This window comes from Sceloporus occidentalis, unplaced genomic scaffold (genome assembly GCF_023333645.1).
Source record: "Sceloporus occidentalis isolate IW3139 unplaced genomic scaffold, rSceOcc1.0.p SCAF_33, whole genome shotgun sequence".
Lineage (NCBI taxonomy): Eukaryota > Metazoa > Chordata > Lepidosauria > Squamata > Phrynosomatidae > Sceloporus > Sceloporus occidentalis.
The window spans coordinates 9252281-9268669 of NW_028317013.1; the positions used below are offsets into that span (position 1 = coordinate 9252281).

The following is a 16389-nucleotide window of genomic DNA, read 5'->3' on the forward strand; positions in this document are numbered from 1 at the left end:
GTGTGAAAATAATTGTTTCATTTTTTGAGAAGAAAGTGTACAAGGTATGAGCTTTCTCTTGCAAGTGTGGGAGGATAGGATAACTCCATTTCTGTACTTGAGATGCATTAAAATGTGCACAGTTAGAGCTTTCACATGAGAAGGAGAAACATCTACATGTGTTTGGGACACCAGAACAATGATGACAGATTCAAGGAGAAAGAAGTGTTTCTGCACCTTCGCAAAAGAACAGAGCCATGGGGACAGCCTCTCTCCTGTTTCTCTAATTGGGGGAAAGAAGAGTGTGCCCAAAGGCTCTGCCTTTTTTGTTGAAGTTCACCGGGAGGTCAGGTTCTAGGAGAAGCAGAGAAGACGACACTGGGAGAAGTGGATGAAGAAAGAAGATAGAATAAAGAAGAGGCAAGAGAAGAATCCAAGGCTGCAGGAAAAGAGACAGGGACACGGAATTAGTTGGCAAAGAAGGTAGGGAGACTTAGAGAGCAGGAGGGAGTGAATGAGGATGACGATGAATTTTGTTTCAGAATGGAAGAAGCCCTCTAAATTGCGTGCAACCCCAAAGGGCAATAAAAAATAATAATTGTAAAAATGAAAAACTAATGAACCAAAAACAAAAAATAAACAGAATTGTTTTTGGTCTATTAACACAAGTCTACAACAAACCTTTAAAATGACACAGGGAAATAAAAATAAAAAACAATAAAAAGTATCAGTTTACTGGTGCTGCAAATTCTAGTTAACTGGAAACGAGTTTACCTTTTTAGATGTGTCCTTGTGTGGGGAAAGGGAAGAGTTGAAAAAAAGAGGTCCACATATATGGAGATTATAATTGAATATGAAAATGAAAACCATGCTATTTAAGTCCTTTAACAATGTTGTATTGCTATCACAAGCTGAAGATCAACCAAAGCATTAATGATAATTTTATTGTCCTTCAATGACAATGATGGATAATCCAGGATCTTTTGTATTGGTATAAGAATGGCTATGACAGCTAAGGCCTTTCTTCCTTCAAGGGAGGTGGGTAATCTAGTGCATCTCCCATGTTCTGTTGTACAGGAACAGCACCTCAGATACCATGGATGTTGAAAGATCAGCTCCAGACTGACCAACAAGACCCAAAGTCGGCCAGATTTCATTGTCACAGCATTCAACATGAAAGTGGAGGTTTTCTTCATGATGGTTACCTTACAACTATAGATGCCTTTTCCCAGGTATGGGATTTCAAGCTGGCCTACATGTTTCATCTTCCCTGTAATCAAGTAGTGCACAAGTATGGTGATTCTGAAAGATTTAGATTGGGCCATGAGAATTTGGTATTGTGAACTGGACCAGAGCCGGCCAAAACACATTCTACCCTTTGACACTTTAGACCTTGCAAATGTTTATATGGTACAATAATTTCCTGTATTGGACTGGGATTGTCCACCATTGCTCACTTGTGGTTCTGCGTTAATCCAGAGTCTGACTTGGGCCTGGTTGAGCACGGGCCATTTTCAGTTCACCCGCCTCTGGCAAAGCACATACACTTTTTGTTTTCAGTTTATGTTTTAGAATGCCTTGTATAAAAAGCCAGCGCTCTGTGCGTATTCTAGAATTTATGTGCACAGGCAGACTACACAAAAATGGCAAATGTCCTATCTGTTAAAGTTTAGTTTGAGCTTTAAACCCGATGTTTTTATATGAAAATATTAACTAAAATGCTCAGTAACAAAATATATAATTTTTTTTAGCGCTTCTAGGCAGTCCAGCACTGGCTGAAATAGCAATGTAAGAACATGTCCGTACTGGAAAGGGATACAGAGTGGGTGAAAGTAACTTGCGTCACACCCTCCTCTGTGTAAATATGTTTAAGGGACTTCCAGGATATGGGTACATTTTTGTTCTCTTTTAGAGAATGATTGTAGTTTGAAATCCCAATTGTTTACTTATACTAATTATAGTCCATTTCCAGAGAAAGGGCTGGGAGGAGATGCATGGATGATTAGTGATGGGCAACACCTGGCACAAGTCTAGGTAGCAAAAAAGGCAGCTATGTAGCAGTAGAACAGGATGACCACATGTTTTTAGGACATGTATGTATTCTACATGTTGCTGACCATCACGTTTACTGAGCTGCCTTACAGGCTTTGCAATGTATAGAAAAAGGGAAGCAATCCCTTTTTCTACTATACATCCCATCTACCACGTGACAACATTTTACACGTGACGGAGAAGTATATGTACAGGAAATAAAACCTGTTTATTGACCTTGGTTAGGATTACTACCCTCAGTTATGCCCATCCAGTGAATTTCTGAGCAGGATGGGACGTGCAGTTCTATAATGTCTACTCTTACACTATAAAGAGATGTATGACCCGTGCAGTTTATGAATATGTTGTGATTGCCTGAGGGGCACCAGGGAAGGCCATAATGAATCTCCTCACTCGTGTCTGTTACCTGGGATTCTGTTGCATATTTATCAGTTGTGAACTTTGCTTCTGCAAATAGGGCACAGATGGGAGGGGAGAGACAGCGAGAAGACAAATGGAAGAGGAAATTAAAAATCTGAGTGAAATAAATGTTTGTCTCGTGTTACGGTGCTTTATGTTGTCAGTATGTTTAAGGGCACAAGAGTGCATTTCTTTGAAAGCAAAAAAAGTGAAAACATGGAGAATTTACTGTTCCATGCTAGATTAGACCTCATCCTAGATGCAAAATGAGATATTGGTGTAACTGCAATGGACCTTGTTGATAAAATTTAGTTCAGATAACTTTGTGAAAACGCGCACGTTAAAGAGCTTCCTTACAGTCAGACTTGGCGGGCACCGGAAATGTGAGGGGAAGAACATAGTGTGCGCATGGTCTTTTGAGTTCAGGAACTTTGAGCAGTTGTCGACACATTTTGCACTGGCATCAGGAGCCAACACCACTTAATATACCTCGCAAATTAATTTTCATGTGAAAATTACAATTTGGGCCAACTTAAACATGTGTGTTAGTAATTAGATCCCAGGAACAATTGTAAATGCTTTGTATGCAATAATAGCCCACTGCTGGTTGATATATTTCAATGACATATTGTTCTCACCTGGGAGTAGACATGGTCAGTTACCTGACCACCTATCCATCATACTTGCTCAGATTTGGAGCATTGCAAGCTGGCCAGGTGGGAGCTGAAATAGAGGTCGATACTGCAACAGACATCCATTGATTTTACCTGGGGTGATCAGAGGATCTACCCAACGGGCCCATGATCCCCACTGCCTTAAACAGGGCCGCAGAGCACCTACACTGCCTGAAAATTGTCACTGTTATGCAAAAAAACATAGCTACCTAGCTATGCTGCCTCACACAATCCGTTGCCTGTCTTATGTCCTTGACACTCCTACTATAAAAGAATGCATATTAACGCCCAGGGACATAGGTGATACCTCACAAAAAAGGTTCTATAAGACAATAACGTTATCTCATAGATGTGATGGACATTTTACAAATCTCAGGCAGTCACATGACAACCCTCTGACAGCTGGGACCAACTTTGTGGCCATGAGCGACCAGATGGAATTCAGTGTGGATTTAAATGCTGGTTACTGGAGGAGCCCCTTGATGTGGCAGGAACTTGCATGGTCTGTATTGATAGACGGATAGAACAAACATGAAAATTCTCCTGGTTCTTAAGAGGTTAATATTATTTACTACTTACAATACAAACATAATAAATAAGCTTAGCCATTGTAAGTGGCTGCAATAGATTTGTATCAAACAAAAACATGTTTATTTTCAAATAATGTGATTTTTGTCATTAAATTTAGGGTTTTTTTTGTGTTAACCAGGTGAATCGGAAATCAGATTGGTCCATCAGCATGAGTCGTAATTAGAAATTTGATATACCAGAAGTGAAGGTCTAGAATTCTGAGATAAATTAGGCATCCACAATAAAGGAAATATGTCGGCAATTAAATCATTTCATACGATCCACAAGTCTGACTTTGATATACCCTATGCTAGCAATGTACACAAAAAATGGTATATGCTCAGTTCAGTTGCTTGTAAACATGAGAGCTGATGAGGTTTAAACGTAAGCAAGGTTGTTGCCATCATGTCAGATGGTCATAATTGGTTTGAAAGGAAAATTGTTTAAAAAGTAAACAAAGGCAGTGTTTTAAAGTTGATGATCTACTTGAGATACAACTCTTGACAGGTTGTTCCTCCAAGGAACCAGCAGAGATAGGCTGTGGGCTATCCTAAACAAATATATACCGTATTTGCTCGATTATAAGACGAGGTTTTTTTCAGAGCAAATGCTCTGAAAAATACCCCTCGTCTTATAATCGGGATCGTCTTATAATCAGACCTCAAAGTCCGACTATGAGACGACTAAGATCCAGATCCCCCGCAGCTGCAGGGGATCTGGATCCTCCTGTCTCAACCCCCCCGCCCCACTTACCGGTACTTCAGAGTCCCCGGTGTGCAGCTGTCATGTAGCTGGGGCAGCGTGTAGACTCACGCTGCAGCCGGAAGGAGGCGTGGCTAGCAGCGGGGGTTGTCTGCGCACCGGCGCGGGGAACTCTGATCTCTGACAGCCAGGGAATGTCTGCGCGATGCACGCAGACAACCCCCGCTGCTAGCCACGCCTCCTTCCGGCTGCAGCGTGAGTCTACATGCTGCCCCAGCTACATGACAGGAGACTCAGAAGTACCGGTAAGTGGGGCGGGGGGGGGGGGGAGAGTGTTAAATGGGGGGCATAAGGCATTTCTGGAGGCAGGGTTCTCTGTGAAATGCCTTTTAACCCCCTTAATGCCACTCTGCCTCCAGAAATGCCTTTTTAACCCTCTATACGCCACTCTGCCTCCTGAAATGCCTTAAACCTCCCTATATGCCACTCTTCCCCATAATATGCCTTTTAACCCCCTTAATGCCAGAGTGGCATATAGGGTTAAAAGGCATATCATGGGGCACAGTGGCATATAGGGTTAAAAGGCATATCATGGGGCACAGTGGCATATAGGGGGTATAAGGCATTTCTGGGGCAGATGTGCATAACTGGGGGGCAGGTTGGAAAATAGAAGGAAATAAAACCAAAATATTTTTCTCAATCATAGCTTTTATTAAAAAAATAGTTTAAATGAATTAACATTTACTGGTAAAACTTTTTTCCTATAGGGTCATCTTATATTCAGGCTTTTTCTTTTTTTCCTAAATTAATATTAAGATGGGGGGGGTCGTCTTATAATCAGGGTCCTCTTATAATCGAGCAAATACGGTATTATACATTTTGAAGACCACGTTAACCAACATGGAATGCATAGGACACCCATTAAGAAGAACATAGAATAGATTCATCCAGAATTGCAATGAAATGGCTTCTTCTCGTTACCTCTTATCTTCAAATAAGAGAAACCCAGGGTTACCAAAGTTACCCTCTTTACCACTGAACTCAATGACCCAGTCCGTAATAAAAGCAACCTGATAGTGTAGTGTAACTACGGTACTACTTGCCCAACACCGTCTAGGTGGAAGGAGGAAACAAAAATGTTTAAGGAGTGTCTTTAGTTTTGTATACATAGCACAAAACAGTTTAAAACGAATATTCTTATTTTCATCAGACTCTTATTGTTCTTTAGAATTTTACTGAATATTACAGGTGCCCAAACCACATTTTAATCACAGAAAATATCTTGTCTTTCTTCCTCCCATACTAAAAGCTCCTTGCCATGGTGCAGTGCACTTACACTTGTGACCTGTTTGGCATTGTCTTGCTGAACTTCTTTTGAATAGTATCGTTATTTGTTGTTTTATATGGTGCCATAATGTTCAGCAATGCCGTAGAATGAGTGAACAGGACATAAGTAATATAATGTAATTTGACATACAGGAACAAGTGGTAAGGAGGGCAATGCTCAAACAAGCTTACAATCTAGTAAAAGATACATACACTCCTCCAGGTTTCCCCTGGATACTCTGGGTGAAGTGGCCCTTCGTGAGGTCACTGGGTCACGGCCTAAAATCTCCAGGTCGTTAAGACAAGCCCCGCTCTCTGCCCATGGCCATTTTCCTCCCTCCCACCCCATAGAAATATACCCCTGCCTGCAATGTCACCGTCCTTGCCAACTGACATTGTCAGCCCCACCCGAGCACATCTGCATCATCCACCAAGCTCACGGGGATACCGATGAGATAAGTTCTCAGGAATGATCCGGTGTGAGCAAGTAAAACCGGTAGATCTGGCTTGCAGACTGGGGCGCCGGCAATTGGAGATTGAATGGAGGAGACGGTGTGCCCAGAGGCTCCACCTTTTTGCCTGAAGTAACCACACGATGAACTTCCACGAAATGGCAGAGCTTCTGGGCACATCCTCTTCCCCAGATTGAGAGAGATAGTGTGATTAAGAGTAGAAAAAACAAACATTTAAATGAAAATTCTGAACTCTTCTTCCTTTTTATTTTGCTTCATTGGTGGTCCCTCCTCCTCATTTTTGAGATTTGTATGAATTGACAAATTTTGTTAAAATTGCAATTTGTATTAATCTGTATGCATAAGGCTATATCCTTCCTTTACAAGGCCAGTATTTAGTAGGGGCTAAGTTCCTGATTTTGGGACCCAAATTCCTCTGTCCCTCTTTTCTAGTAGGTCAGGATGCTGGGTACGAGTGTATGGGTACACAGTGTTTTGCTAGGTCACAAATTCATATTTATAATCTAAATTGTTCAAAGAAATGCATTATAAATTCCTCGGTTGCCTGAAAAGCTATTACAAAAAAAGTGAAAAGTCTGGAGAAGGCCTTTCTCTATAGCCTTGACTCTAAGCACCAAAAAAAAAAAAAAAAAGTCACTTGGGGCATTCTGAATATTTATGATTAAGTAATCATTTTAATAGTGTATGATTATAGATCAGTTTACCTTACAACTAAAAATGAATGATTCATTTTAACTCTTTAAGGCAATCTAGGAGTGGCAAACCTGGTCATTTACCGTTGGAGCCACTTGTGGTAGCTGGCTGGATACACCTGGCCGCACTCTACAAGAGAATAGACGATAGTGGCATGTGCATCATTTATCAGCTGCTGGCCTTTAAACGTCATTGCAGATTTTATTTCCTAGTCCAACCCTGCTTTCAGGGCATACAGGTTCAATCTGATAAAATAGGTGCATGTTTAATCTCTCCTAATGCTACTTGTATCTCTGCACCTGTTCTCCCTTGCTTTGTAACACCTTCCTGGTCTGTGTCATCTCATAGTTATTGGAATTTTTATTTCAGCCGTGAGTAGGTTACACGGAGACATGAGGGTGGATTGCAGAGGAATGTAGAAATACCTGCTGCTCTCACAAAGGATGGATAATGTTCCCTCCCTGCTCAGTATCAGGTGTTCTGCCCTGTACACACAGGAAACATACCAAAAGCTGCCCAAGACTTAAAATAAAAAACCTGATCTCCTGCTATTTTAATAGAAATTGCTCTAATTTTGGGAACCCCAATTGTGTGTTGAAAGATAACTCTAGCCTTTCCCATGTATATATCAGTTTTGTGGTGCCATTTGGTTAATTTTTCTGGAATAACATTAATTTAACTCCTAGAGTCCATGGTATGTAAGCGATAACATAGTAGGGTCCTGTGCTGTCACAACTCACAAAACAGATACTTCCTCTGGTGCACACATGATGGGATTAGGGCTTTACAGCTTTCATAGTTTTTGATCACTTTCTTATTAACACAAAAAAAGATTCTTGAGAGTTTACAAAGATCCCAAGAGACTATAAAGTAAAGTTGTAGTGCAGTGACATTTGGAAAAAAGTACAAAGTTATAAAAGAAAAAAAAAACCGATATATATATATATATATATATATATATATATATATATTATTATTATTATTATTATTTATTTTTTTTTTAATAGTTCCTCATCGACTAGTACTCCTCCCAGCAGAAGTGTGAGGTAAAACCTTTGTTGCCACTCCAAAATATTTTGAAAAATAAAAAATGTTAAATACCCCTTTTAGTGTCTTTAGGACCTCAAAACTTGATAAAACCCCCAATGCTTATGGGATAATGCTGTGTTTATGTTTGATTATATATCTTGCAGAATGTATTTTGTTTTCATTTTTCATCACTGTTTTTATATAATAGTGTTATGGAATGGTTTCATATGTAAAAATATGATTTCAAATAAAAGCTCTAATTTATCAAACTTATATTTTACAGGTTACCATGTTGATGTCTGAATGTAGCTTTACAGCATAAGGGTATCTCTGACTAGTGACTACTGTCCCACAAACTGGGACTACTGTCCCACATGATCTGAAGAATATTTAGTGCCTTCTACAGTTAAATACGTGAACTTCTTAATTAGATATGGACTTTTATTATTGGAACCCAAGCTGCAGAAGCCCAGCATGGGGGCAAAGGTTTTACTGTGGAACATAGGTGGATAACAGCTGTAGCAATGATCCAGATAAAGAAAACGGAGATCAGGACCTACCTCTACAGTCCCAAAGTACAGCTATTGCTAGTAAACTTTCTAACATGTGGGCTAGAGGTGTGTTTGGCTGCAGGGGTAACTTTTGTACCCCCTTTGCTGCTCGAAGCTGGAGTAGAAGAGAAGTTCATGACAATGGTATTAGGTATGTAATAATACAGATCCATATACAGCAGTGCTGGCTGAGCATTATACACGGCTTAAATTTGCAAGATAAAATATCCTCATGTAGCTATTCATTATGTTGGCCAAACTTAATATTATATTAAATGTCTCTTGTCATTAAAATTGCTAAAAATGGCAAAAAATATTAAAATTGCTCCAGCCTCCCACAGGAAAATGTGTCCTGACCCCGGCACTCAAGGGGTTAATTGTGTATTATGTGCTCTTGCAATTACCACTTGCACAACATACACAGGTAATCACCAGCTATATCAATTTGTTCAGTAGTTGGAATGTTTCTCGACCTTTTATCTAACCCAATAAGTGCCCCAATATTACATTTTTAGTTATTAAAAAAGTACCACAGTTTGACAAACACTGCTTTATTACACAATTACACATGTCCTCTATAATTTTCCCACAGTTTTGTTTTTTTTTGTCTGCAGCTATTGGACCCATTCTTGGCCTCTTGGTTGTGCACTTCATAGGCTCTGCCAGTGACCGTTTAAGCAGCAGATATGGCCGGCGGCGGCCTTTCATTTGGCTTTTGTGCTTCGGAGTGATGTTGAGCCTGGTTATTATCCCTTATGCTAGCCATCTAGCCACGCTGACAGGTAACCATCACGCTGGAGCTGAGGTAGCTTTCCTAGTGCTGGGTATAGGACTACTGGATTCCTGTGGACAGGTGTGCTTCACTCCGCTGGAAGCTTTGCTTTCTGACCTATTCCCAGAAGAAGAAGCATGTAGCAAGGCATTTTCTGTTTATGCCCTGACAGTTGGACTAGGAGCCTGCATCGGATACTTGTTGCCATCTGTGGACTGGAGTGGAAGCTGGCTGGCACAACACTTTGGAGGGCAACAGCAGTGCCTCTTTATTCTTCTTCTTTTCATCTTTGCTGGTTGTGTCTTTTCCACATTTTTTGTCTCTGAAGAGGTAATGACAAGCGTTGGGCAGGCAGATATCAAGGGTGATATTCCTGCCAGGAGAGGACATTGCTCACAGTTCTGGACTTTGCCACTCAGAGCATGGCGTTTGGCTCTGGCACTAAGAGGTGTGTGTGCCTTGTTGCCTCGACTCAGAATGTTTTGTTACAGGGTGCCAGTTGCCCTTTGGCGCCTGTTTGTGGCTCAGCTTTGCTCCTGGATGGGTCTAATGACCTTTATACTCTTTTATACTGATTTTGTGGGCGAGGGAATTTATAACGGAGTACCCTTTGCAGCACCAGGCACAGAAGCCAGAGCTCGCTACGATGAAGGTGGGTAATGTTAAAGAAGGTAAATTAAAAAATCTAGTGAATATTTATTGTACTTTTCTGATTACTTTATGTACTTTGTACATTCTGATTACTGATTCCGATCCCATATGCCCCTTTATCAATGTAACTTGTACTTACAACTCACCCCTTGTAACATCTACACAATGCCTTGTACTTCTTTAAGAGATATCAATTTTATTTCTCTTGTGCTGACTCTATGTATCTCCCAATTTAGGAGTCAGAATGGGGAGTCTCGGTCTCTTTCTTCAGTCTGTGACATCTGTGATATTCTCTTCTTCCATGGACCACCTAGTAAAGACCTTTGGAACCCGATATGTGTATATTACAGCTGTTGCCTGCCTCCCACTGGCTACGATAATTATGTGCTTCTCTCACAGTGTTATCGTTGTAACAGCATCAGCCGCCATTACAGGCTTCCTCTTCTCTGTTCTTCAGATTTTGCCATATACTCTGATCTCACTTTATCATCATAACCGGCAGGTAAGTGTATACTGATGTTGAGTGGTCACCTGTAACAATTAATATTTGTACAGATGGGATAACCAAATCTATAGGTGCTTTGCATCTCAGTCACATTTCATCCAAGAAAATCTGACTTTTTCCTGTGAGTTTTATTACTGAATTTGACCCATCGTTTAGTATAAAAAATATAATTAAATAGAGATAACCACTAACATAGTATTACAAATTTGCAAATAAGTGCAGTCAGAGCAGACCTTATGCCAAAGTTACAGATGATATAAATGTTTTCTATGAACTGAGTTTTCTCTGTCTCTCTCTTTAATTCTACTGACTGCTATATCCTCCATTTTTACTTCTTGATTTCTCTTTTTTTTCATGCTGTCTTTGGATGTGCTGTTCTTCTGTGGATACAGAAAGCTATCCTTCTGTTGTGTAAGTTTCTTTTTCAAATTCCAGTGTGTTTCTTATTTCCCAAGCTCGGCGAAATCAGTGTTTGCTAAATTTTAAAGAGACAGACCAGTGATCAAATTGAGTTCATCCAAGCATTGAAATGTTATTTGTTTAACAGGTATTTCTTCCCAAATATAAAGATGTGGCTGAAGATGTAATGGAGAAGGAGAGGATATCTGGATTTACAAAAGAAACCCCAAATGGCACTTCCGTTGCTATGTTCGCTTCCCAGAACATTTCACTGTCCATTGGTCCCTCCTGTGAGGGTGCAGTTTTGGCAGCGGAGCCTGTTGTCTCGAACCATGGGGTCTGTCTCGATATGGCGATTCTAGATAGTGCTTGTCTAATCTCACAGATTGTCCCTGCTCTTTTTGTGGGTTTAATTGTACAAATGACTCAGACTGTCACAGCCTACGTTGCATCGGCTGCAGCCTTTGGACTGATTGCAATATACTTCTCCAGCAAGGTGGTGTTCGAAAAAAGCGATATGGCAAAAGTGACTGCGTTATAGGTGGTGCCAGAAACCACTGGGTGTTCCAAAAAAAGTTAAAGCACTTTTATTTGGCAAAGTGCGTTCCTAAAAGTTTATTCAATATGTTTACTGTGCATAGAGACATTTAAATTAAAATTAATGTCCATTATATTTTAAGGGAAATAGTGAAAGTGGAATAAATCGGGTATTCCATGGGGCTTTTTCTAAAGGATTTAAATATATACTTTTTATTTATTATCTATTCTTCAAGGACAATCATAGTAATCCATTTTTTTTAACATATCCACCTTGGAATACAATTGTGTAATACCAGAACTCAAGGTTCACAAGCCAGTCAGAGGACTACATTCGTATAGAGCGTACATGTGCTGCATTGTGGTCTGTATTGTACGGTCTATAGTACAATAGTTTCCTTGGTTTTACCAAGTAAGTTCTCTAGAATCTTCTGACACTGAAAGCAAATATTCCTTAGTGGTGTTTAAAATGTCTCTGCAAATCAAGCTGGTTCAACAGGTAGGTGTAGGGTTGCTGTACTTATAAAAATCACTTAATCTCGACGTACTCCATGAATTTATCTCAATAAGCCTGATTTGTTGAGATAAACCATCGTAAAGACTTTGGGTTCATATTCAGCTAGGTAACAGAGACCTGTCATTTGTTCATAAGCGCTCCTCCTGAAAACAATTGTAAATATATAGAAGCAATTGGCCTATTCGCTATACCATAATTTATCAACATTGGTTCACATTTACCCTATAACAATGGGGTATTTTGTGTGCTAAACGAGCACACCCTTACAAAAAATTACTGCAGTTTTTCTGAAGTAATACTGCAGTTTTTTGGACATGAAAAAAATGCAATACTGCACTTTTACTGCAGTTGTACTTCACTGTACTGCAGTTTTACTGCACTTTTTTTTTTTTTTATATTGCAAACCTACGGTTGTACTTCAATGTACTGCAGCTTTATTGCATTTGTACTTCCTTACAAAAATAACTGCAGTACAGTGAAGTACAAATGCAGTAAAGGTGCAGTATTGCAGTTTTTTCATGTCCAAAAAATGGCAGTATTACTTCAGAAAAACTGCAGTAATTTTTTTCGTAAGGGCAGGTTTAGTTGGCGTTAACTGAAAGGTGGACATGCTCCCCTGAATACAAGATGAAGGCCTGCATTTTCCCCAGAGACTTCATAGTGATGCAGTAGAAGGATCCCATGCCCTACTAAAGTTTGGGCTGCCAATCTGTTGCACTCTTTATTTGCTCAAAGGGTTGAAGGTGTCCAGGTGTTGTCTGCTGGTCTGGTGTGGGATAGAGGTCTATGCCACCATCGCAAATATCTTTCTCAACTCCTGCTTTCTGTTGGTCAGCAGACCAAGTTGAAACACATTTATAATGTTGTAAACCAGTGCCTCCAAAAGGGCCAGTGGCCTTTAGAAAATTGTTTCCCTCATCAGCCAGACCAGAATGTCTGTGCCCCCTGAAAATGTAAGCGTGTTTTCAGTTGCAACCCTAAACTCTTTAGGCTTTGGAGTGAATATATATATTTGCTAAAGAACCAATGACACAACTGTTTCTTTTAGCCTTACAACCTCTCATACAACATTTTATAAGCAATCTTATAACGTTTGTAATCCAGATGCTTGCTTTGAATCTACCTCATTTGTGTGCTTTGATAGAAAAATGTAATGCTTTCTTCAGCAGTCTTACTCATACACTTAAGAATACTGAAAATACACCCACTCTAAAAGCTAGTAGCAGAAAGCATTGCACACGTTTTAAAAAAAAAAACCTTCCTGAGAAAATGGAAAAAGATTGCTCAAACAGGTTTGACCTGCTTCTACAACTGTGTAACTGTACAGGTCAAGTCAAATTACAGATGCTATTCAATTCTAACAATGTAATGTGTATTTGCTAATAAAAGCAGGCATTGTGTTCTTACTGCATATAATTAACCATATTGTACACTTGCTGCTAGGTGAGACAAACATCATTTAGGTATCTATAAACTATTTATTTAGCTGTAATTTTATTTTTAATGCATTTATGGTACAAATGAATCACAGATCCTGGTTTCTTAAAAAAAAATAAAAAAAAATTATAAGAAAATCTCTTTTGGCCAATGTGCATTTACCTTCTTGAGGTAGTTTACACTAACCAAATGTTTTTTGTTTTTTTTTTGGTCCTGGTAAATATAATATGAAGGATATCCTAGTGTTTACCTCTACAGGGTGCCTGTGTTTTATGTGTGAAAAGTGAAGGGTATTTTATTTTTAAAGTATTTAAAATTTTTATTTGCAGACCTGCTATTTAAAGCAAATTTCATGGTATTAGGACACTCAACTGTCTTTCCTAATACTACAATTGGAACTGGATTACTGAGATACATCTATCTCAAAACAGTATGAGAACATTTGGAAAGATAATGGATCATCCTAATGCCCTAAACGTTTCATGTCTGTCTGTGTAGTGATGAATTGGTACAAGCAGACACTTTTCTTTTTTCTTTTTTTACAATGGGTTTATAATTTGAAGGTTTCTTGTTAAGTGGGTTTGCTTTTCCAAAGATTTACATCTTTTTGTTTGCATCTGCAGTTACAATTTATTGTCTACTAGGGCTTTGTTAAATGTCTCTTCTTGTCTATTGGATGAGAAAGACATAGGTGGTCATAGGCATTAGTCTGGCTAATGCAACTGGATTTTCTGCAACCAACCACTTAGAACTCCACCAACGGTCGAGCAGAGATGTACTTAAAACCAGTGGGGCTTTTATTAGTACGTGAGATAAATACAACTGGAAAAATGAAGGGTGCATTGTGGAAATGATGAGGATTACTTTTGCACTTTGCCCTTCTGTGCAGGAATACAATGTTAACAGTTTATTGAATATAAATATAGGCATTATTTTTCACAATCAGAATGTTCATTGAAGTAATGATTTCTGTAAATGCTGATATTTCTTGAAGTATCCTGTATTTATTTTGTGGGAATTAATAATATATTTGTGGATAAATAAAGATTTGTTAAAAAACAAATTGAGATTCTGATTATCTTTAGTTTTAGTGTGGAGACACCAGGGTCCTTGTCTGGTGAAGATTTGTTTTAATCTATGTATTCAACTGGCAAAAATACATGGGTAATTGCATACTTCACACAACTTAAATAACCGGCTGGTTATAAAATTCTAGTTATAACAACCAGAAAAACCTGTAACTGTTAGTGACACTACACTTGCAAGGTTTATTGATCATTTACTTTAACCCCTTCGTGACAAAGGCTGATTTTACTTTTTGTACCCTTCGTGACAATGGCCGTTTTAACATTTCTGCGCTGCTCGTGTTTAGCTGTAATTTTCTTCTTTCCCGTTTTACTGAACCCGCACACATTAGATATTGGTTTTTTTTTTCAGGACAAGAAGGGCTTTCTTTAGATGACATTGTTTTGATTGTATCATATTATTTACTATTAAAAAAAGTATAAAATATGGTGAAACGTTTTGAAAAAAATGACTTTCTAACTTTTAGTTGAAAAATCTTTTACGCATCTATAAAAGGTAATGAAAAAACCTGCTAAATAGATTCTACTATTTGTCCTGAGTTTAGAAATACCCAATGTTTTTTTACTTTTTTCTACAGATTATGGGGCAATAAATACAGGTAGCGTTTTGCTATTTCAAAGCCATTTTTTCCAAATCTGGTAATTCTCCCCCCCATGTGCCATTTCTGGTATCTTCGAAGCCGGCCAATGCAATTTACCCCATCAAGTCATATATTTTTGAAAACTAGACAGCCCAGGGTATTCCAAATGCTAGTATCTTAACCCTTTTCAAGCACCAATTCTACCATCAGCCTTTGTCAAACTTTATGGTAGTAATTTTTTTTTGCATTTGTTTTTTCACACACATTTTATTTCAGCTATTAATAAACAGGTTCTGGTATATGTCACAATCATAAAACACCTCAATATGTTTTTAGCACCATCTCCTGAGTACAGCGATACCTCACATGAATGATTTTGCCTGGCTGTTTGGGGGCAAAAGGGCCACATTTGGGACATGCGCATTTTTCAATGTTGAACTTTGGCATTTGGGGATCCACTGCCCATGCCCTATTTGGTACATCTTTGAGCCGGGCCATTTCAGTGTGCCCAACGAAACCATATATTTTTGAAAACTAGACACCCCAGGGTATTTTAAATGCTGGTATTTTAACTCTTTGCATGCACACATTTTACCACCAGAAATTTTTCAAAGTTTGCAGTAGTATTCTTTTGTGTGTATTTTCCCCCCACACACCTGCTTTATGTATGAATTTACAGCTCCTGGTATATGCAGCTGTCACACGACACCCCAATATGTGTTCAGCAACATCTCCTGAGTACAGTGATACCCCACATGCATGGGTTTGTCATTTTTGGGGGGAACTAAAAGGCCACATTTGGTACGTGTGCATTTTTCTACTTGGAAATTAGATGTGTGGCCATCCTTCCCCCCCCGTGTTAATTGGGACATTGTTGAACCCGGCCAATTCAATTTACCCCATCAAATCATAAATTTTTTCAAAGTAGACACCCCATGGACATTTAATATGCCAGTATTTTAACTCTTTCCATGCGAGAATTGTTTTAAGCTAATGTGCTAATTTTAGGACTTGCTCACAAAAATATATTTTTTATATATATATATTTTCTTTTTTTGCCTTTTTTTTTTTTTAAAAAAAAATTTTCAACTTGAAGGTTCCCCTGATAGTGACATCAGTGGGAAATTATTTTTACATTTTACTTTTTTTTTTACTATTTCTTTCTAATTATTATTAATTTTATTTTTTTATTTATTTTTACTAATCACACTGTGATTAGAAAGCTGGGCTCCATTGACTTGCATGGTTGAATGCAGTACCTGTATTCAACCTGCAAGTGGAGCCAGAGTTCTCTAGAGGGTCTGGAGACCGTCTAGCGAACTTTTTCATCTTTATTTTTTTTTTTTTTCCGGAGCGGTCACAGTCCATCCAGAGTGTGTGTAAGTGTTTGGTGTCGCTGGATGCCTCCTGATCGAGGCATTCCAGCGACACCATTTAAGTTTAGGAGGTGATCGTTG

At 38.9% G+C, this 16389-nt stretch overlaps 1 protein-coding gene across 1 annotated transcript; it reads left to right on the top strand.

The window, feature by feature from the left end:
- The first annotated feature begins 8421 nt into the window (after nucleotides 1-8421).
- Nucleotides 8422-11316, top strand: LOC149298412 (solute carrier family 45 member 3-like). The gene is made up of 4 exons (XM_089487575.1): nucleotides 8422-8599; nucleotides 9063-9872; nucleotides 10108-10373; nucleotides 10924-11316. Exons 1-4 carry the CDS (start codon nucleotides 8422-8424, stop codon nucleotides 11314-11316), a joined length of 1647 nt encoding a protein of 548 aa, XP_089343701.1.
- The last annotated feature ends 5073 nt before the right edge of the window (nucleotides 11317-16389 follow it).